Source organism: Clupea harengus, chromosome 6 (genome assembly GCF_900700415.2).
Source record: "Clupea harengus chromosome 6, Ch_v2.0.2, whole genome shotgun sequence".
NCBI classification, from domain to species: domain Eukaryota; kingdom Metazoa; phylum Chordata; class Actinopteri; order Clupeiformes; family Clupeidae; genus Clupea; species Clupea harengus.
The window spans coordinates 3,889,040-3,911,868 of NC_045157.1; the positions used below are offsets into that span (position 1 = coordinate 3,889,040).

The window sequence follows — 22,829 nt, forward strand, 5'->3', positions numbered from 1 at the left end:
TTTCAAAGAGGACTACCGTTCATTCGCCTGAGTTCGGGATCCATTTCTCTGCTCAGCAGATGAGCTGTCACTAGACATGAAAGAGCAGCTGAAGAGTGACAGTAGACTTAAGCATCTCCCCTCTTTCGTCATTCTTTTTTTTGTAAAGATCACAAGAGGCCCATAATAATAACAGTATCCTAATGATAGCAATAATACCACTTATTATTATTATGATAATAATAATAATACAATAATAATAATTGGTCGATAATCATTAATTATAATAATACCTACTATTACTGATAATAATAATAACAATAATAAAAATAAATAGTTATAATAATTGTCTGTATGGGCCTAACAATAACAATAGCCTAACCTTGACATGTCAGGCCTATCAATAACAATACACTATCTATTTATCTATCTATATATGGTGGTGTAGTTGAGGGCGGTGGCGGCGGGCCGCGGGTGGATGGGGGGGCCCCAACTACCCCTAACCAGCTTTGGGGGGGCCCAGCTTGCAAAAGTTTGAGAACCCCTAGATTAGATCAACCAAATTGTTTAGTTTCAGAAAAGTTACCCTCAAGCATTTCATAAGAGCAACCAGAATATGTGACAACACAAACACAGTTTTATAGTGATGATTTATTCGGTTGAACAGTGTAATTGTAAACAGTATAGTGAACACTTTCATGAGACTAGGACCAAGGCAAATGCATAGGAATAGTTTCACACAGATCAATAAGGAAATGAGGAATTGCTTGTGAATGTAAATGTTACATGTGGCCTAACCACCTTCCCACCCCCCAATCTGTGCTGACTTTTAAACAGTTTTGGGGGTTTTTGGTCCAAAAGAACGGCCTCATACATTTTAGATTAGACACAGGAGGATTTTTAGCAAATGTAAAGTGCCTCGGTGACCGAGGGTGACATGGCTATAGTTTCACGTCAGCTGATCTGAACAGGATAAGTAGCTTCATACTAGGAGAAACAACATGTAGTAAATAGATCACGCCACTCTGATGCAATTCTGTTTTCTTCTCAAACTCAAAACAAGCCAGCAGTAGGGCTCAGTTTTCCCTGCGGCCATCATGAAACTGGAGCACAGCCAGATCTACACCAGCGGTGCCTAATCCTGCCCTGGGGTCCTCCAGTTCAGCAAGTTCCAACCTTCTCTGCTCTGCTTACCTGACGATGCTCGTCCGTGGCTCTCTTCATAAACTGAACACACCTCATTTAGCTAAAGAGCATTTTAATTGCAATGGAGGTGTGCTTGAAGAAGGGCTATATACAAGATTGTGTAGCGCAAGAGGCCAAGATAAGGTTAGAGAATCACTGCGCTAATCTAGCAGGCACAGTTTTGACAGAATCACTGCGCTAATCTAGCAGACGTAGCTTTGACAGAGTCTCTGCTGGTGGAATCACTGCGCTAATCTAGCAGGCATAGCTTTGACAAAGTCTGAGACATTTTTTAAGCGTACTCAGCACAAGCAAATACATCAGATTTCTCCTCAGGCTTTCAATCTGTTTTATCAGCCTAAATTCTCCAGCATATTACATCAGAATTATGTAGCTTTAATACAACAGAAAAAGGAAAAGGAGTAATTTCTGTGGTGACCATTCATACATTTGCTGGCTGTGCATCTAAAAGGGGACGTAGAAACAATCTCGATGAACCCCTCATTGGATGTTTTTCTTTTGAACTTGGCAAAATGTTAATACAGTACTTCACTGGAATTCAAAGTCCAATGTATTCAGATTCTAATGCTTAATGTGCTCAACAACTAATAAAACAAACCACCAGACCCCTTCGCATCGTGTCATGCATAGAAACATACATATAAATACACTATATGTTCTTGCATCACCACAACAGAGGACAGATTCACAAGTTCTGAGTCAGGAAAGACAGAGAATCTCCCAAATACACCTTAAGTCTTAAAAAAACAAAACAAAAAAAAAAACAGTATTTATACCATCAACAACAACAACAACAACTACTAGGGAACATTTGTCTTGCCTGTGAACACTGATCACTACAGAGTTTCAAGGTCCTACTCCTTGGGACAAGCAGTAACTCTGAACTTTAAGGTGTGTATTCTTAGGTCTACTTGAGAAAAAAACCTGTTACCAAACCCTTTATGGTGTTTAAGGCAACCCACTATGTCAACGGTTCCTTTATATTCAGTTAACACGTACGCACTTATACAGTCATTAACAATAAACGTGTCACTGTTCAAATTCACACGGTCTCCTCAGGTATCCCACTGTTGCAGGCACACAGTTGACCCAAAATGAAGAATTTGACACCAGAAAGTGAAGTCAGAGAGAAAAGAACTAAGTACACACAGGGGGATCACCTACGAAATGGGTCATCTCCTTAAGGCACTGAAGCAAGGCGCTCAGAACAGGTTCAACCATGCAGTGATTCCCACAGAAGAAAGACATCTCCATTAAGAGCATGAGTTGTTTGGCACATTGAAAAGTGTTTCAAACCAACACTACATACTTGATTTAATCCACAGTCGGTAGCTTATAGAGTTTTAAAAAGGTTTAATCTCCCACTCAACTTCAGTAAAGTGTCAAATGGCTCACGAGAGTCGTTTCTCTCAGAAGTTACAGCATTCTAGTTTAATTAAAACATTTGTTCATATTTGGCCGTTAACTTTTAAGGAATGTTGCTGCCTTTGTTGGTTGAAGACGTATTAATTCCAGTCTCTTAAGAAATGGAAAAAACTTCCAAGTTAGGTCAATATATACAGGCAGTCTTGGCTTAAGATGCCATTGAGTTCACATGGAATGTAATGGCATAATTACGATTACTTGATAACATTCTGATTGTGGTTTCTGTAGTATGTGTTAAAATAATACTATAACTTAATTAAAATGAAGATAAAAAAACATTTGAAATAGAAACCTCTCAAAAGACACCATACTTGGCAGCATACTGCATTCACATTCGGACTCAGATGAAGTAATACGCATAGGATTGTGTGGAAACAGAGAGGATCAGATTACCTGAGCACAGCAGAAAGCAATCAATCACAGAATATCAAACGCTCATCATAGTATACAAGATATGAAGATTTAAAAGACTCCGCCAACCACCCTCTACCCCCATCCCGAGTGAAATAAAAAAAGGTTCAGGATCTCTAATGGTACTTGAACCTTTTTGAACCGAGTCGGTCGTGACTGCATGACGGAGAGAAGGCGTGCGAGCGCAGAAGCAGGCCATGACCCAGACGAAGGCACACAGTGTGCGTGACGTTAAATAATACTAATGCTATGCTCGGTGACGACGGGCCTGCTGCTGAAGGCACGGGAGTAGATAGGCAGGAGAATACAACCAATCTATACATGATGCGTGGTGTTTGTCTGATAAGTTTCACTATTTCAGAGACCAATTGAAATTGGTTTGGAAATGGAAATTTCTGTTTTTGAAATAAAAGCTTTTGCCTTAACTTCCTGGATATGTACATTACTGAATTCGGTCTGGATTTGGGCCATTTTTCATTCGTACTTGTGTGTTTTAACGCCAGGAAATGTAGAGTTGCCCAATTGAAGTACAGCACGCTCATCCTTCTGGCACAGAATTCTATTCGGTTTCTCGAACCAATTTCTCCCAGACTGCATAAAAAAAAAAAACAACACCCAAATCTGTGACTTTACTCTAAAATATGGTCTTCCACAGAAGATTGGAATTTGGTAGTGGAATACCCTAAAATGGAACTGACTTTAGAGGACATAGCGTTACATACAACCCTCTCTAGGATCTCCCACGGTGTTGGAAAGCTGAGGCAAAGTGTCTTGTTCTGTCATTAAATAATAAATTAAACATACTAATATTGGATATATGTGAGGAATATCTTTGGATAGTAAACCAAATGAAGTATGGCAGGACGCGCCTCTCTTCTCTCCCCTAGTGTCTCTGATCTCGTCCTTCACTTCATCTTTTCTCTCATCCTGACTCCCTCCTTTCTTCAACCACTCTTTTCACTGTGCACCTCTCCATCCGCGCCTCCCAATGTGTCCTCCTGTTTGGCCACATCCTCTCCACCGCTCTCCTGATTCTGGAGCAGAGTCTTGTTTGACCCCTCCCCTTCCTTGTGCCTACTGCTTGCTGATTGGCTACATGGCTCAGGAGACACATCCACATGGGCCCGCTGATAGGCCAGGCCCCTTCGCCCGTGGCTCTGCCTCCGTTGTCTAGGAGATCTCCCCTGGATTGTTGGGTGCTGTGACGATAGGCAGGTCAAAACAAAAACAATTGAATGACGATAGATTTGTCCTGAATTCCAGCTTATTAGTGAAGTATGAGGTTTTCTTGTTTCCTTCACTCTCATTCCCCTCTCTTCGCCTCCTTGTCGCTGTCTCTCACCCTTTCCCCTCTCCTCACCTCCTGTGCCCACCCCCTCTCCACACCTCCTTGTCGCTGTCTCTCACCCCCCCCTCTCCACACCTCCTTGTCGCGTCTAACCCTTTCCCTTCTCTTCACCTCCTTGTCGCTGTCTCTCACCCCTCTCCTCCTCTCCTCACCTCCTTGTCGCTGTCTCTCACCCCTCTCCTCCTCTCCACACCTCCTTGTCGCTGTCTCTAACCCCCTCCTCCTCTCCACACCTCCTTGTCGCGTCTCTAACCCTTTCCCCTCTCCACACCTCCTTGTCGCTGTCTCACCCAATCCCCTCTCCTCCTCTCCACACCTCCTTGTCGCGTCTCTAACCCTTTCCCCTCTCCTCACCTCCTTGTCGCTGTCATCATCCAGCTCACTGATGGACTGCATGAGGGAGAACAAGTTCATCCTGCCACTTCTGTTAGGACAGGGAGACACCTGATAGAGAGAGAGAGAGAGAGAGAGAGGGAGAGAGGGAGAGAGGAGAAGCGTGAGGAAGAAGGAAAGAGCAAATAGAGAAAAAGAATGGGGAAAACAGACATAGAGAGTAAAAAAAAAAAACCTTGCAGATAAGATGATGGGTCCTTTTTGGAGAATGATGCTTTATAGATGACTTACTTTATCACTGTCGCAGACTGTTATGGTGGGGTTTGAGCTGGCTGACTGCGACTGAGGAGCATCTGGAATGGTCTGTGCTGGGGGGGCAGGGTCTTCAAATACCTGAGGAAAGGACACAAGGCAGAGGCAGAGTGTAAACTGGTAAGAATTAGGTGCATCTAGCTAAACACCACTGTCAAGCCCACTCCATCCACCAGGAGGCGCTGGCTCGCCTAATACAGCATACAGTTGAGTTGAAGAGCTGCCTTGGATGGACGTTACAGGGGATGATGTTTTTGTCTTTTTAAAAACAACTTGAACTTTGAATGCTGCAGGGGAGCGGGTCAGAACGTGCGCTGATCAAGAACTAGAGGCAACCTGGGGTCCCCTGGTTCATTCCATCCCATACTAGCTTTTTTACATTCATCTCTAACATCTGACACAATGACATGGTTTTGTACCACTTTTAAACGAGTTTCAGAAATACTAACTTCTTTGTCTAAATCTTCAACATTGTCCTCATTTGGGCTCTCGTCTCCTCCCTCCTCCTCCTCCTCCTCCTCCTCCTCATCGTCGTCGTCTTCCTCCCCCTCCTCTTCGTCCTCACTCTCCTCTTCATCCTCAGTTCTGTCCATAGACTTCTGCCGGAAGTCTCTGGACTTTCGTCTCCAGAGGGTGCTGTGACGCTGCTTACTATAACACAAACACACACACACACACACACACACACACACAGGGTGTAAGTGTGTATGGGGCTGAGGGTGTAAGTGTGTATGTAGATGAGGTGTAAGTGTGTGTGTGTGTGTGTGTGTGTGTGTGTGTGTATGGAGATGAGGTGTAAGTGTAGTGTGTGTGTATGGAGATGAAGTGTAAGTGTGTGTGTGTGTGTGTGTGCTAGCGTGAGCGCGTGCGTATGGGGATGCGGTGTAAGTGTGTGTGTGTGTGTGTGTGTATGGAGATGAGGTGTAAGTGTGTGTGTGTTTGTGCTAGCGTGAGTGCGTGAGTGCGTATGGGGATGCGGTGTAGGTGTGTGTGTGTGTGTGTGTGTGTGTAAGGAGATGAAGTGTAAGTGTGTGTGTGTGTGTAAGGAGATGAAGTGTAAGTGTGTGTGTGTGTGTGTAAGGAGATGAAGTGTAAGTGTGTGTGTGTGTGTGTGTGTAAGGAGATGAAGTGTGTGTGTGTGTGTGTAAGGAGATGAAGTGTGTGTGTGTGTGTGTGTGTGTGTGTGTGTGTGTATGTGTGGGGGGGCGTTGAGGCTGACCTGGCGCTGAGGATGCCGCTGTAGGTGTGCAGCTGCTGCATGAAGCCGTCGTTGGGATGCACGATGGGCCGGCGCTCACGCACGTAGGCCAGCGCGTCCTCCAGAGCCATGCCCTGGTGCTTCATCAGGAACGCCATCACCGTGGACGACGAGCGGGACACGCCCATCTTACAGTGCACCAGCACCGCCTGGCCCTTTTGCCTGTTTTCATTTCAATTGGAATGAATTGAACAACAACTGCCAACATTGCATAATAACAACCAACAATAAAGCATTATGCAAAATACATGCATATGACAGGTATATATATCAGATTATATCAAGTGAAAATAAGTAACTCTTCCACATGCATCAGTCATTTTTCATATTCATTTCTATTTAACAAATGAATGGGAGTTGTTCCTGTTGGACAGTGCTTATTGTGTGTGTGTGTGTGTGTGTGTGTGTGTGTGTGTGTGTGTGTGTGTGTGTGTGTGTGTGTGTGTGTGTGTTTGTGGTGAATAGCCCACCTGGCAGTGTTAATAAAGGTGTAGGTGTTTTTCCAATGAGGCAGCAGGTTAGTGGCATCTACATCATACACCCTGATGTTCATGTAGGTGAACGATCCTGGGAAGAAGTTGTCGATCTCCATGGTGACATTCAAGATGTAGCCAATACTATGACAGCAATGCAAATTATCAATGTCAGAAAGAGAGACATTCATTTGAGACAGAGACACACGCAACCACACACACACTCACAAACAAACACACACACATATACACGCAACCACACAAACACACACTCAAAACAAACAAACAACACCCTGTTTCATTCAGTCAGCGTGAGAAAAAACATGCTTCGGTCCTACTTCCCTTTCCTTGTTCCTTATTGGAGTTAATCTATACCCTGGGATTGATACGGAGCCTTCAGTGTTGAGTGGAGTTAATCTATACCCTGGGATTGATACAGAGCCTTCAGTGTTGAGTTGAGTTAATCTATACCCTGGGATTGGTACGGAGCCTTCAGTGTTGAGTGGAGTTAATCTATACCCTGGGATTGATACAGAGCCTTCAGTGTTGAGTTGAGTTAATCTATACCCTGGTATTGGTACAGAGCCTTCAGTGTTGAGTGGAGTTAATCTATATCCTGGCATTGATACAGAGCCTTCAGTGTTGAGTGGAGTTAATCTATACCCTGGGATTGATACAGAGCCTTCAGTGTTGAGTGGAGTTAATCTATACCCTGGGATTGGTACAGAGCCTTCAGTGTTGAGTGGAGTTAATCTATACCCTGGGATTGGTACAGAGCCTTCAGTGTTGAGTGGAGTTAATCTATACCCTGGGATTGGTACAGAGCCTTCAGTGTTGAGTGGAGTTAATCTATACCCTGGGATTGGTACAGAGCCTTCAGTGTTGAGTGGAGTTAATCTATACCCTGGGATTGGTACAGAGCCTTCAGTGTTGAGTGGAGTTAATCTATACCCTGGGATTGGTGCAGAGCCTTCAGTGTTGAGTGGAGTTAATCTATACCCTGGGATTGGTACAGAGCCTTCAGTGTTGAGTGGAGTTAATCTATACCCTGGGATTGGTACAGAGCCTTCAGTGTTGAGTGGAGTTAATCTATACCCTGGGATTGGTACAGAGCCTTCAGTGTTGAGTGGAGTTAATCTATACCCTGGGATTGGTGCAGAGCCTTCAGTGTTGAGTGGAGTTAATCTATACCCTGGGATTGGTACAGAGCCTTCAGTGTTGAGTGGAGTTAATCTATACCCTGGGATTGGTACAGAGCCTTCAGTATTGAGTGGAGTTAATCTATACCCTGGGATTGGTGCAGAGCCTTCAGTGTTGAGTGGAGTTAATCTATACCCTGGGATTGGTACAGAGCCTTCAGTGTTGAGTGGAGTTAATCTATACCCTGGGATTTGGTACGGAGCCTTCAGTGTTGAGTGGAGTTAATCTATACCCTGGCATTGGTGCAGAGCCTTCAGTGTTGAGTGGAGTTAATCTATACCCTGGGATTGGTACAGAGCCTTCAGTGTTGAGTGGAGAAGGCCTAGAGGTACGCAGCACGGGTGGCTCCTGCAGTCTTCTATTCTTAAACTCCATCTGAGACATCGCTGTCGGTTAAGAGTGAAGAAAACAAAAGTGTCCTCTTGAGTCTTACTTGTTTTTCTGCAGCTCTTCAAAGTTGGCAGCGTTCCACTCCGAGCCCTGAGAACAGAAGAGCTTTCACTTAAAAACTTCACTGAGCGCCGTGAGCAGGAGCAGGAGCAGCATCAGCTCCCCACTCCTCTGAAATGATGATGGACTGTGTGTGTGTGTGTGGCTTGTGTGTGTGTGTGTGTGTGGTGTGTGTGTGTGTATGTGTGTGGTGTGCAGTGTGAGGTGGGTGGTCTGTCTGCGTGCGTGCGTGTGTGTGTGTGTGTGTGTGTGTGTGGTGTTTGGTGTGATGTGGTGTGATGTGGTCTGTGTGTGTGTTGTGGTGTGGTGTGGTGTGGTGTGGTGTGGGGTGTGGTCTGTCTGTGAGTGTGTGTGTGTGTGTGTGTGTGTGTGTGTGTGGTGTAGTGCGATGTGATGTGGTGTGGCCTGTCTGTGTGTGTGTGTGTGGGGGGGGGGTGTTGTGGTGTGTGGTGTGATGTGGTATGGTCGGTGTGTGAGAGACAGAGAATGTATTCCCTCACCAAATAAAGGTAGTCCAGTATTTTGGAGGGTTTGTCCATCTGCGCCATGGTAACCATCATCTCATTATCAATGAACTCTTTGTAGTCCTTCATCTCCATGTCCATTTTGGATTCCAGAGTTGTTCGGACCTATGGACCACCACCGCACACACACACACACACACACGCACACACACACACACACACACACACAAACAAACACCAGACTGAGCCTGATATGGATTAAGAGTCTTGCTTTTATGTCTGTCTCCTAATAATGGTATTTGACGCAAGTATGTGTGACGGACTCATTGTGCTGGTTGCGCCTCTGTTTACCATAATTTCTTTGATAGACTTTGCTGTGCACCGGCCTCAGCCCCAGCCCCCCCCCCACACACACACCCCTCGCGTCTTACTTGTTTGGAGGTAATTTTCTCCAGGTCTTCCGTCCTCATGATCTCTCGGAGGTGCGCTTTGATCCTCCTCTCTATAGACTCCCTCTCCAGAGAGCTGCACAGTGAAGTGAAGGAGAGAAACAGGATTAGGGAGCAGCAGCGGCGCACACACACACACACACACACACACACACACACACACACACACACACACACACACACACACACACACACACACACACACACACACACACACACACACACACACACCAGGGGAGAGCTACGGTACCATCTCCATCATTAAAATAAGCCTCAAATGATCAAAACAGCAGGAGAAGGGAGTCAACGCTGAAACAAGATGGGTGAAGGGCTGTCCACACTGCCAACAACAACTCTAAAAACTATATATATATTTTTTTGAATTGCTCTAGCTCATGAGAATGCCAATGCCCACACCGCACACTATAACAATAGCGATAAGAAGAACGATAGCTTTGGGCATCACTATAACAATAGCGATAAGAAGAACGATAGCTTTGGGCATCACTATAACAATAGCGATAAGAAGAACGATAGCTTTGGGCATCACTATAACAATAACGATAAGAAGAACGATAGCTTTGGGCATCACTATAACAATAGCGATAAGAAGAACGATAGCTTTGGGCATCACTATAACAATAGCGATAAGAAGAACGATAGCTTTGGGCATCACTATAACAATAACGATAAGAAGAACGATAGCTTTGGGCATCACTTCCAGAGCAACTGTGTTAACAACAGAAACACTGACAGCCAATCAGAAACCATCAATTCTAAAGGCATGACATTGAAACATGAAGGATATTTCTGAGAGGTCAGTGTGGACTCTCATGTTGTTCTAGTTACCGTTGTTGTTATAGTTACAGTTGTTGTTATAATTGTCCTTGGCGGTGTGAACGGCCCTTAGCAACAACACAAAGACAGCAAGGTGGGCTGCAGACTGACCTTTGACACATGGCGTCCTTCCTGACGGACTCCAGTCCAGTCATGACGGCCCACTCGTTGAGGCAGGGCTGGTCCGACTCCACGTGGCTGTAGTAGTGCTGGGCCCACTCCAGGCCACAGCTGGGGATGACCGCTCCCTTCACGGCGCGCTCACAGCAGCCATGCAGCGCCTGCAGCACTGACCTGACATCACACACACACACACACACACACACACACACACACACACACACACACACACCGTCACACACACACACACGAGCATGAGCACATGTGTGCACACACAAACACGGATGTATGTGAACACACACATTTTAACAGAAAGACAGACAGACACACACACACACACACACACACACACACACTGTGTGCACACAAACATGCATATACACAAGAGTGCACATACACATGCATATACACAAGAGTGCACATACACATATATGCACACACCACCATTTCCCAGGCTTAAAGTAACACTTGATTTGGACAGCCCATTTTAGACGCCCTTTCGTAAAGCGACTCTACAAATCATCGCCATTCAGACCCATTGGTTTCTACAAACTAAGGTAAAAGTCGTGCACTCCAGAACGTCAGGCACGAGAAACATGGAGGCGGGCGGAGCCGGGAGGGAGGAGTGCAGGCGTTTGTTCTCACATCTCTTGACCCTCGACACGATGACACCTTTATAGTCTCACTCAACAGCGCACACCCACTTTCTGTGAATCCGTCATTCACGTTGACATGCAACAAGGAAGCAGGGTAGGCAGGAGAGCTGCAGAAACTACAGTTCCTCTAAAGGGACATGCAGAGTCATAGTAGAACTTGCCACATTGTCTGCAGGGACACCGGTTTAAATGTCCTCGTCACCTCGGCTGTTGTCACACTAAAACCACTAAGGGAGAAAGTGAGAGAGAGAGAGAGACAGAGACAGAGTGAGAGAGAGAGAGAGAGAGAGGGCACAGAGGGGAGGAATTAGATGATATCGGTGGTTTGTGGCCACGTTGTGGTATGTGTGAGTGACCAATTGTATTCAAAGTGAGTGCATCAGCATGTCATCTCACGCACACACACACACACGCCCACACACACACAGAGCAACAGTTTGTAAGACAGATCAAGCAGGCAAAGTACTCGTTCTGCGTTTTGAGGAAATGCCCAAAACATCATGTGTGAAATCGTATCTATTTGTGTTGAACATGACTCTCCCTACTAAGCAGCCATGTGCTTGCCAGTGAGGAATGCCTTGCATGTCACCCCATAGAGCCTGATGCAGTCTGTCTGTCTGTCTGTCTGTCATGTCTAGGATACCCCAGAGAGCCTAATACAGTCTGTCTGTCATGAGTGAGCTGCTGATTAGTCATCACCATCACTGACTGGTTCAACACCTCTTCAAAACTGAGAAATAAGCTTCCTCTTTTTTTTGCGCTTTTGCTCTTTAACACACTCGTTTAGTCATCCCAATCTAGTTTCTGTCTTTGATGTATCACAGAGGCATTTATCAGTCTTTCTTACCCATCTCCATCCAAAAACACTTGGGTATCACTCCATACAGGCAAAACCAGGCCAATCGTACACTGGTCACTGCAAAAGAGAAATAGAAAAGCACCATCAAACACAAATTCTGCAACACAGATAATCAGGTTTCAATTGAAGTAGTATAGTAGACACCATAAATTGGACACGTTGGGCTGAAATCTGAAAAGGCTTCAAGTGGGAAATCTGAGAGAACCCTGATTACACATGTTCCCTATCAGTGGTACAGACAAGCACACATGTGGGCAGTTTTTCCCCCACCAATGACAAAACGACCTATATACCACTGCGATTATGCACCCTCCAGTTTGTAGTTATAAAAGTTTCATTCTAAGCTTAGAAATGCTCCATGAACCGAACCTCTGCATGTCTGGCAGGTCCATGCCCAGCAGGAGGCTCTCCATTTTGTTGCAGCCGGTGGAGACAACGATCAGGTACCTCACTCTGACTGGACTCACCGACTCCAACTGCACCGCCTGAGAGAAGGGGAGACGGAGGAGAACAGAAGAGATAGTGAGAAAGAGAGAGAGAGCAAGAAGGGGAGAGGGAGAGAGAGAGAGAGAGGGAGAGAGAGAGGAGGCAGAGATGGAGGAGAACAGATGAGATAGCGAGAAAGAGAGAGAGAGAAAGAAGGGGAGAGGGAGAGAGAGAGAGAAAGAGGGAGAGAGAGGGAGAGAGGAGGCAGAGATGGAGAACAGATGAGATAGTAAGAAAGAGAGAGCAAGAAGGACAGAAGGAGAGAGAGAGAAAGAGAGAGAGAAGGACAGAGGGAGAGAGAGAGAGAGAGAGGGAGAGAGGAGGCAGAGATGAGGAGAACAGATGAGATAGTGAAAAAGAGAGAAAGAGAGAGAGAGAGAGAGAGAGAGAGAGAGAGAGAGAGAGAGAGAGAGAGACGGGGGTGGGGTGGAGAGAGCAAAACAAGATAACTAAAATGGAGGTGGGTGGGAATCTTCAGGGGGTGAGAAAGAGGTTAGCTCTACTACCTTTGTGTTCCAACGTCCCTACATGACAAAACTTTAAATAACGGGGTTGGATTGCCATGACGACTGTGTTAACAGGACCCTCAGGTCAGAGGAAATTGTAAGCTAGAGAAACATACCTAACTATTAGCCATGTTACAGTCAGTGAACACATTGTGCACAACACTAACAGAGTGACCTGATGTACTGTAGCTTGGCGCTCAGCGCTTGATACTGACCTATGCTAACACTATGCTTTGCACAAACACAAAAACTGATTCAGTCTCTGACCGGATGAATAAGGAAGTCTGCCATGTGATGACGATGACATAAAGTCAGTGTTTCACTGCTGAACAACCAGCATAGGCTGTGCCGGCCTGTGGGCGGTTACTTATAAGGCAGGCCTAATACTTTAGGACTTGTAAAATGCTGTAGAATGGTAGCACATGATGGGGGCATATACATTCTGCATCATAGCCTTAGGCCACAGGAGACACACCAAGCCGACTAGGGAAAAGTCAAAGGCAGAGGCCACTACATACCTCATACACGATTCATTCATTTATTTATAAATATACATTCTAATTCAAGTTGTGCAAACCACGAAGACACATCAACTAACACTGATAACACATATCAACATAAACAAACATTCCACACATGCGTGAGAGGGAATAACTCTTCCTTCCAGGATACCAATGCTTTAAACAAAGAGTAACTAAAGGCAGTGGTTTGTGCTGGTTGTAAGCCAATCAGGGATCTCTTTCTTCCCAAAAGCTTCTGAACTGATGCAACATGCCCAATCTACATAATCACCAGTCTGTGGAGCAGGACACATAGGCTATGGGCAAAGTTCGGGACCTCGCACTCCCCAACAGCGGACTGACTGTCGGTTTGGTTTGTCAGATGCTTCCACAATGGCACGGCACAGACTTGATCACATTGAATCTCTCACACACACACACACACACACACACACGCACACGCACGCACATGCGCACACACGCACACGCACACACAGACACGTACACACACACACACATGCGCGCACACACACACACAGACGCGTACACACACACACACACACACACACACACACACACACAAGCGGTATGGCCTCACCAGTTTGACGGTGTCCTCTGGCCGCAGCAGGGACAGAATGGCCTGGAGGTGCATGTGCTGGGTGTCCGAAGCCTTGCTCTCTAATTTGGGGCTCCCTTGCGGAGGGGTCGGTGTGTTCTCATCCTCCCTCTGCTCTTCCTCCAGTAAAAGAACGGCCCCTTTGACCAGGGCAAAGCTTTCTCTGAAATGACAACCAGAAAGAATATGTCAAAGCAGCATTAGCAGACCTGTATTTTGATGTTCGTGGACCTGCATTTTGTTCTTTTATAACCTTTCATCTTAACTCTGATCATGAACTTGTCATTACTTTTCAAAGGCAGGTGGCACAACTATTGTACTCAGATGATCAGCTATAAACAGTTTGCAGATGTTGCAAGTCCCTGATACATTCTTACGTTAGTACCTAATTTCTGTGGATTAAAGTGTGTTACTGTGAACAGCGTGTGACTGGCGTTCAGAAATAATATCGCATAGAAGATCCAAAGCAAGTCTCTGTGTTCTGTGTGAAGCCCGCCATGTACACACACCCACTCAGGCTTTTCACTGCTGTCATAGCGGCTTAGTTGGGGAGGGCATGAAGCTATCTACTGTGCAAACAGTATTGAATGAAAAACCGGCCAAGCCGGGATGAAACACGAGAACTGAGAAACACAAACGCACCGTTTTTGAAGAGTCCCTCTTCTTGGGATGTTTTCATCCTGGGAGAAACCATAGCAAATGAAAGGTTAGCACAAAACAGTCCCGTCAGAGTGTGTCCAACATGGTGAGCCCAGCAAATAAACAGGCTTTTTCCTCATTTGATTTCATGTATTTATTTATGAGACGGTAAAAAAAACTACTGAATGTCAGCAGAGCTCAACTGCACGCGATCTGGGGAGAAAAGCTGGTGTTTTCATGGGATCATTTGGACCAAACAGACAACCAGAAATGCCACTTCACTGACTGAAATCTTTGTCAAAATATCTAATCTGTTAGTATGATTTACAGATGGATTACTAAACCATGAATAATCTTAACGACTTAAAAATGCATTTTAACATTAAGCAGACACCAAACTACTACTACTAAACCTGAGCCCAAAAGAATATAATTGGACCCTTGGTATTCATGAGTCACCTTTGAATCATTAGTGATTAGCTGACTTGAGTAAGGGAACAGAACAATGTTGAGACAGTAATGAGCCTGAGTGACAGCTGGCCTTTAGGCACTTTCATCTGCTGTGGTATTGACCAGCCCTTGGCCTGTGACAATGAAACCTTGTGGGACTCAGCAGAACTCCTCCATCACATCAGCTTCAGAGAGACTCAGCCATAATGGGCAAACCGCTGCAACCTCTCTTCTGTGCCTCTGAGATTCAATTACCGCGAATAACCCTAATGGCTTTGGCCATACATGACAGCTAAAGCTCCTCCGTGTGCGAAGGAGAGGTAGGGGCTCCGTCAGCAATGATCACTCTTGGCACAGCAAACATGCTTGTTATGACAACTGCAGTGGAATTTTACAATAGAGAGAGAGAGAGAGAAAGAGAGAGAGAAAATAAAAGAGAGGAATGGAGACAGATGAACAGATAGAGATGTGACAAAAAGAAAAGAGGTCTGTGTTCTTAGGGAAAAAAATTCACGGCCTTAAATGTGCAGTAAGTGAGATAAGGACACGAGGGAGGAAGCCCTACTGAAAGAAGATAGAACAGAACGAGGGAGAAGGGAAGAAAGGGGGGGTGGGGGTGGGGGGGGGTGGAGTGAGCGTCAGTATCAGTGGTTGGGGAGAATGAAACTGGAGACAGTAACATTACCTGTTATGCAACTGACATGCCCAGACAGACACGGACAGAGGAGACGGGGTGAAGAGAGATGGAAAGGGGAAAAGAGGAGAAGAGTGATTAGGGTTTGTAACACAGGCACGGAGAAAGAGGCGTTAGTCCCACTCTTGTTCACTGTTAAAACCAGAGTAGCTGCATTCTCAAAAGGGTTCCATAAAAAACATTAGCCTGGCTTGATACGCAGCTCTCTGGCTGAACTGAATACACAGAGCCCAGAGGCATCTGGCTGAGCTGAACTACAGCACTTATTTACTTGGTTCAGTGCCTCATTTGGACAAAAAGCCCTGCAGACACTGTTGCTTCTTTTGGAAGAGGAGAGAGAGAGAGAGGGAGAGGGAGAGAGGTGGGGGCAGAGAGAGAGAGAGAGAGAGAGAGAGAGAGAGAGAGAGAGAGAGAGAGAGAGAGACTAAAGGATTGATAGTCCCCTGACGTTTTGGCAAAGTGCAGACATACCACTGAAGTAATGAAGTTTGTATTGCACCAAACATAGAAGCACACACAGAATGAGAGTGTGTCAAGAGAGCTGATGTTGAGAAAGGCTTGTGTTATTACCAAAAACATTACAACTACAAACACTAACCTATCACAGTAGTTGCCTGAGGCAAGTTTATGGTTTAGTCATGCATACCGTATATATATTAACATACATATATATATATATATATCTGTTAATGTTTTCTTCTCATTGTATTGTCAGGGTGATACAGTGTTAAAGTAGAAAGGCCACAGATAAACAGCTCGTTACTATTCTTGGTCTACATTTGTATCCATAACAGCAAAACAGTGGGGGTGGCCGTATTACAATAATGAAGTTGGGAAAAGTACCAACCTACCTGAGTAGTGCAGACAGTCGGAGACCTGTGAAGCGTCAGAAGCGCCATTCCACAACCAGTTGGGTTGAACTACACACGGGTAATCGCGTTCGCGCTCATACGTAAAAGGCACGCCGAACGGGAGGGGGAATGCAGCTGAAAGGGAACACAAACGATGACCACACAGATCACGCTACTGAAAATTCCACTACTTAACTAAACAGAAAGGTCAACACATTTTTAATTGAGGCAGAAACATACATATGTCATAGCTTAACCCAAATGCATTTAAATACATCAAGCACGTTGAAAAAAGGAATTTAAGGTATTGAATGTCGGAACAATGCAAGTCCAATTGAGGCGAGTAAACTCGCCAGCTGCAACATGCCTGACATTTTTCCATGGGCTACTGCCCATACAGATCACAATTCCTCATCCCTCAAGCAACCATTACATTTATATACCAAATGTATTTTACTGGGAAAGACAGTGCATAATTGAAATCTGTGAAGAAATCAATAGTTAAATAAAACAGCAAATCACCATCTAAGCAACCCTGAGATGCGTAACTGGAACAGCTGATCTGGGCTGGTGTTAAATGCCCATGTATGTCTTCGCTTACATCTTCACAGCAACATAATACCTGACTCTAGTACACAAAATCATGTGCACTTGTTGAAATTCCAGTGGCGTATTAAGAAGTGTACGAAAGCTGGTATGCGAGTACGCCTCATTCACATTAGCAAGGCATTTTAGTCCAAGATCACTTGGTAGCTGTCATGCTAGTTCCTCAAGAGAGAGAAGGGGGGTGGAGTGCAGAAAGAGAGAGTCGGGAGATGGACATTTCCCCATATTCTAGTTTACCTTTCTTCAACGGTCAAGTCGTGTGGCTTTCCTTCTTTTCCAACGCTTGCTTTGTCTTCCAAATGCTAAGTGGACTGACAATGAAGCTAAGTTAGCCAGGTAACGTAACTGTTTCAGCCGTTCAACTTCTGCAGCGCTAAGATCCAGTTAAAGGGGAGTGTGCGGTGGAACCAGGAAGAAATCGTTTCGGCCGAGAAATGTAAACATGTCCATAAATGGACTTCTTATTTATTAAAGGGAAATAAATGCCCATCCAAGAAATCCTCATGTGTTGACAGATGCAGAACTTAGTCCTTTATTCAGACTGTTGAGAATCAAATGGCTGACTAAACTTTACTCCGATAACCACAATACCAACTATAGGCAAGCTTACACAGCACAGATTTGTGGATAAGATAGGCCTACTCATTTCCACACATTGTGAATGTTTTATTTGAATCTGTCAATTAGATTCCTATTTTGGGGATTCACATACCGTAAATCCTCAAATAGTGGCCGGGGCTTTTATTTACTTGGAAAATTGGCCTGATCCACATTCCATCGGACACACACTATTGTTTATTCATGATTCAAATTATTCTTGTGGATAAGATAGGCCTACTAATTTCCACACATTGTGAATGTTTTATTTGAATCTGTCAATTAGATTCCTATTTTGGGGATTCACATACCTATGTATAGAGTATATTGTTAAACACCTCTGTACACATGCAGAAAACATCACTTACTACAGCTTCATCAGCAGGGCATGAGAAGTGCAATATTCTAATAGTCTAATTCAGGCCCACCTCTTTATTTGCAAGGAAACTTATGCACTGGAATCCCATACAGACCATTTAGATTCATTTGGCATCTAAATGGGGCAATTTAATGGGATAATTTAACAAAGATGTTTGGGGGAGATACAGAATTAAGGTCTATTTTACCAGAAGTTGAGTGGAATAAAGCAAAATAGCAATACGTGTTGCCCACTGACCCTAAAACGTACTTTTTACACCCATCAGTACATCAGTAGACTCTAGCTGGAGGCAGCTGTATGAAATCCTGCAAACTCAGTTTTCGTCATGAGAGTACTGAGATTATATTTTCTAAATGCAATCATCTTAAACTGTTGTTACCTCCTTTAACACCATACATACCCTTATACATCTCAGGGATATGGATACATAGGAATTCCGTGAAGTTTAAGAATGAGCAAACTGAACCATTTCAGAAACTGGGGCAGCTGACATGCTATTGCATAGTTTCTATAGTATCTTTTTTAAGATGGGTCCACTAGATGCCATGGACACATGAAACTGTTACTCCCCCACCAGATGTCAATACAGATGAACTTCTGCTCTTAATCGAACCTCTGACGTCACTCCAAGGCGCCGGTAGAGAACCCGACACGTCATGCAAACAGCGACCTCTGTCAAACGTGCGGGCGGCTCTCTTCGTTAATTTGGGACCTTTTCAGCTCAGAGTCCAATTGATCCGTGTCATTTTCAGTTATTGGGCTATCATTGAGGTTTTTGCAGAATGCAGGGGGCACAGCAGCTCATGAAAGTGTTCGTGACCAGGCGTATTCCACAGGAAGGGATGAAAATACTTAAACAAGCTGGAATGTATGCAAGTTTGTTTTTCTTTCTCTTGCAGCCTATGCGTACCGTCAATACATATTGTGCATAGCACTTGCTGCTCGTCGACAGTTATGTGGAAAGTTTCACTAAAAATATTAAATGGTTGCATGGCCTGATAGTGTTACTCCATAGTTTTTCCTCCTAGCAATACATGTGAAAACACTCATTCTCTCACTCGGCACACGTTCCAGTCTGAACAGTGACCGACCTACCGTAATATCTACACATAGGCTACTTGCTAGCCATAAACTCTCTTAGGTCAAAACGCATGCATTATCCGTGTTAAATATTAGAAAAGTAATGTAAAACCTGTTGTACAATTATCAACAATTACGTTACACAATTACACGTTGTATCTTTTTTACGTGCCTACATAACTTTGAGTCTCCACTTTCTCCTGTCGTCATGTCACCCAGCTGTAACCTCTCCGTGTGGGACTCTGACGAGCCAGTGCCACGCGCTGAACTTCTGAAGAGCGTGTCCGGTGCACACGGCCTCGTCTGTCTCCTCTCTGACCGGATTGATGCTGAGGTTCTTGACGCTGCGGGTAGGGTCAATATTACGTTATGTCTTGGTTGTTGTGGTGGATTCTTTTCTTAAATTAAAGAGATGATCAGAATTTGATTTATCCGATTAACACAGTCTGACCAGAGTTGGCCTATGTCTAATACATATAAATGAACACTGTGGTATATAAAATCAGTAATGGTCAAAATGGATAGGTCAACATCATAATGATGCGGTCGTGTCTTGCAGGCCCCAACTTAAAGGTGATCAGCACCATGTCAGTGGGATTTGATCATCTGTCTATGGATGAGATCAAGAAACGGTGTGTGACGTTAAATACCTACATTTCATTGGCTATGAATCTTCAGCGCATCAACTTTAGATGATCATGCTGACTAAAGCAATTATTTGTGTAATATCATATTGATTCCATCAGAAATTAACTGTAAAACATAGCTATGAATAGCTGGATGCTAAAAACTAATAATGTAATGGGATCTCATCTGTCTCAGTGGGATACGAATTGGCTACACTCCAGATGTTCTAACTGATGCCACAGCAGAACTCACCGTTGCTCTGCTCCTGGCTACTGCCCGCCGTTTGCCAGAGGGTGTACAGGAGGTCAAAAGGTCAGCATCTTTTGTGTGTATCTTATGCATCCCATCACAGAGCCAACAGTGCTGTAAATCTTGTCTCCTATCTCTCAACTGAAGCAGTGGCATGCATGGCTCTTGATGTTCCAGAGGTTTTAACTGCAAGCGCTATAAGTTATTTAAGTGTAGGCTTGTTCTGTTATCTCTGTAGAGTATTTGAAAGGGGATATAGGTTCAGATATGCATACACACTGTGTCTAGTCACTGCTCTGACCTCTGACCTCTTCCCCCGTGTCACTTCCTACTCCAGTGGAGGCTGGAGCACCTGGAAACCTCTGTGGCTGTGTGGATATGGTCTATCTGGCTCAACAGTGGGCGTCATTGGACTAGGGCGCATAGGTAGAGTCACAACTTGCATTCTGTGAATGTTTTTATTGTATTCAACATGATAATGATTTGTCATTATACTTTATCAGATTTAAAATACCATTTTGACTACTTTGGAGAATAATAATAATAATAAATTTTATTTGTAACGCACTCTTCATTCAGAAGAATCTCAGAGTGCCAATCTCGGAGAAGCCTGTTAGATATGTTTAGTAAGTGTCAGGCTGACTCATCCCATAGTTTGACAGCAGCTGTGTGTCTTGTTGTGTAGGCCTGGCCATTGCCCGACGTCTGATGCCCTTTGGGGTGAAGAGGCTGCTGTACACTGGCAGAGGGACCAAGCCAGGGGCGAAAGAGGTGGAGGGGGAATTTGGTAAGGCAAATAACTCAGCTGGGAAAATCAAGTATGATAAGACTGCATGCCCGACAAGGGTACCAGGAGAGACTTATAAGAGGGGAATATAATGAGGACACAAAGGAGAGAAAGCAGTTCATGGATACAGGAAGCCATGTCAGATTGATGAGGATGATGATGCTGTCAGAGGATGATGATGCTGTAATTTGCATGTATGTGCACATATGTGTAGCATGTGAGCACACTGTAGTAACAGTTTGTTTCTCCCTTGTCCTTTGTCAGTGCCTTTGGACACACTCGTGTCTGAGAGTGATTTCATCGTCGTCTCATGTGCCCTTACTCCGGACACGCAAGGCATGTGTAACAAAGCCTTTTTCAGTAAGATGAAGAACACTGGAGTCTTCATCAACACCAGCAGGTAACGGGAAAACTCAGATAGCGCAGCCACATCACTGATTTGGTCTTGGTTTGTAGGCTAGTTTGTACAGGTTTTTAAAGGTGCCGTCCTTGATTATAATGCATACACTTTTAGGCAAATTAAAAAGCAGGTGTATCATTTCCATTGCAGTTTAGAACTAACTTAACTCATGACTTCCATTTCCTTGGGTGTTTATCACAGCGGTATGGTACATTCCACATAAGACTGTCTGTGTGTGGTTTTTGCGCCCCCTAGAGGTGCAGTGGTGAATCAGGAGGACCTTCATGAGGCTCTGTCCAGTGGGCAGATTGCTGCAGCTGGTCTGGATGTCACCACACCTGAGCCATTACCCACTGATCACCCCTTACTGACCCTTAACAACTGTGGTAAGAGACCCTCAAAAAAGTCCACACTACATTACGTTGAACATAGCTCTTTAAATCGGCATTGATATCAATAGCCTCATTCTGTTATTTTCACCTCCATTGTATGATCAAGGGCTCTTTGGATGATTGTTTCCCCATTCAATTACACCTATTATTGTTACCTCTCAAAGTGCTTTCTTTTTTTAAACCTCTCAACCTTGTTATCATGGATCTACATGATAATACACATGCGCTTCAGCGTTAATATTTATATACCCCCTCTCCTCTTGTTCCAGTGGTCCTGCCTCACATTGGGAGTGCCACTTACGCCACTCGTGGCATCATGGCAGAACTGACTGCCAACAACCTACTGGCAGGGCTCACAGGTGCCGCCATGCCCACCGAACTGAAGCTGTAGTGCCTGGTCCTTTCCCTTCATCAGGGCACAAGCCAGTCAAAGCAGTGCCATCTCTTTGCTCAGGCAAACTGTGTCTTATCAGCTCATTACGTAGGACCTGGATGCTAAGGTCTGTTTAGAACATGTCTTTTGGAAAGATAGTAATTTCATTTTTAATGAAATATTGAACTAATATATTAAATAAACACTTAATGACTAAAGCAAGCAATGTTTCACATAGCCAATATTATGAATCTAAATAATGATGGATCTTGTGGGGCGTATGTGCCTTAATAGTATAGTGTAGTTGCACGTAGTGCAAGTTGTGGTGATTTCTCAAATAGTTGAAGGTCTATATAAGACATTTCTAACGAAGCACTTCCTTACATGTGAATTTGTGTTCCTGCTCTGATGGGAGCATGTGCATAAGAGCCACTCACAGTGGACTACTGGGAACAACTGAGTTTCAATTATTGCTTGAAGAACTTGATTACTGATATGGCAGCAGCATCCATAGCACTCCTTGTGCCGGTGTTCACTCCTTTTTGCATGTAGAACTTAAATAAAAGCATTTAAAAACATTTTTTTTTTTTATTATGACCTCTTTCACAGTTTCATTGTACAGCAGATTTACAAGTCTTTAGCGAGTGTTTCAGGTTTTTTCCATTTCAAGCTAACTTAGTATGCAGAGAAGTCAGTTGTGTTGTCAACATTACTGCTTCAGTTCTGCTTCGTCAGTAGAGAAAATAAATTAAGATTCCCCCCACCCCCCCCCCCCCCCTCCTTGTTGATTTTAGATGAATGTGTACGGCCCTTTAAT

The 22,829-nt window shown here is 44.4% G+C and overlaps 2 protein-coding genes across 4 annotated transcripts; one reads left to right on the top strand and one right to left on the bottom strand.

The window, feature by feature from the left end:
• Positions 1–615: 615 nt before the first annotated feature.
• On the bottom strand, positions 616–17,585 carry si:ch211-203d1.3 (protein phosphatase Slingshot homolog). 3 transcript variants are annotated; one of them, XM_042707993.1, is made up of 18 exons: positions 17,045–17,341; positions 16,523–16,657; positions 15,663–15,673; positions 14,531–14,568; positions 13,871–14,051; positions 12,150–12,265; positions 11,769–11,837; positions 11,083–11,148; positions 10,257–10,439; positions 9,291–9,384; positions 8,896–9,024; positions 8,379–8,425; positions 6,743–6,889; positions 6,234–6,434; positions 5,464–5,665; positions 4,994–5,095; positions 4,724–4,813; positions 616–4,220 (listed from the first exon to the last, which is right to left on the bottom strand). In XM_042707993.1, the coding sequence occupies exons 5-18, from the start codon at positions 13,922–13,924 to the stop codon at positions 3,966–3,968; spliced, it is 1,755 nt and encodes a 584-aa protein (XP_042563927.1). In that variant the 5' UTR covers positions 13,925–14,051; positions 14,531–14,568; positions 15,663–15,673; positions 16,523–16,657; positions 17,045–17,341; the 3' UTR covers positions 616–3,965. The 3 variants fall into 3 exon arrangements, with proteins under 3 accessions (XP_042563927.1, XP_031424655.1, XP_031424656.1); XM_031568795.2 differs by lacking the exons at positions 15,663–15,673; positions 17,045–17,341 and adding an exon at positions 17,366–17,585; XM_031568796.2 differs by lacking the exon at positions 15,663–15,673.
• A 1,162-nt stretch (positions 17,586–18,747) lies between these two features.
• Positions 18,748–22,590, top strand: grhpra (glyoxylate reductase/hydroxypyruvate reductase a). Its single transcript, XM_012837315.3, has 9 exons — positions 18,748–18,972; positions 19,404–19,534; positions 19,744–19,816; positions 20,007–20,123; positions 20,398–20,486; positions 20,746–20,847; positions 21,112–21,247; positions 21,503–21,633; positions 21,909–22,590. Exons 1-9 carry the CDS (start codon positions 18,887–18,889, stop codon positions 22,028–22,030), a joined length of 987 nt encoding a protein of 328 aa, XP_012692769.2. The 5' UTR covers positions 18,748–18,886; the 3' UTR covers positions 22,031–22,590.
• Positions 22,591–22,829: the final 239 nt, after the last annotated feature.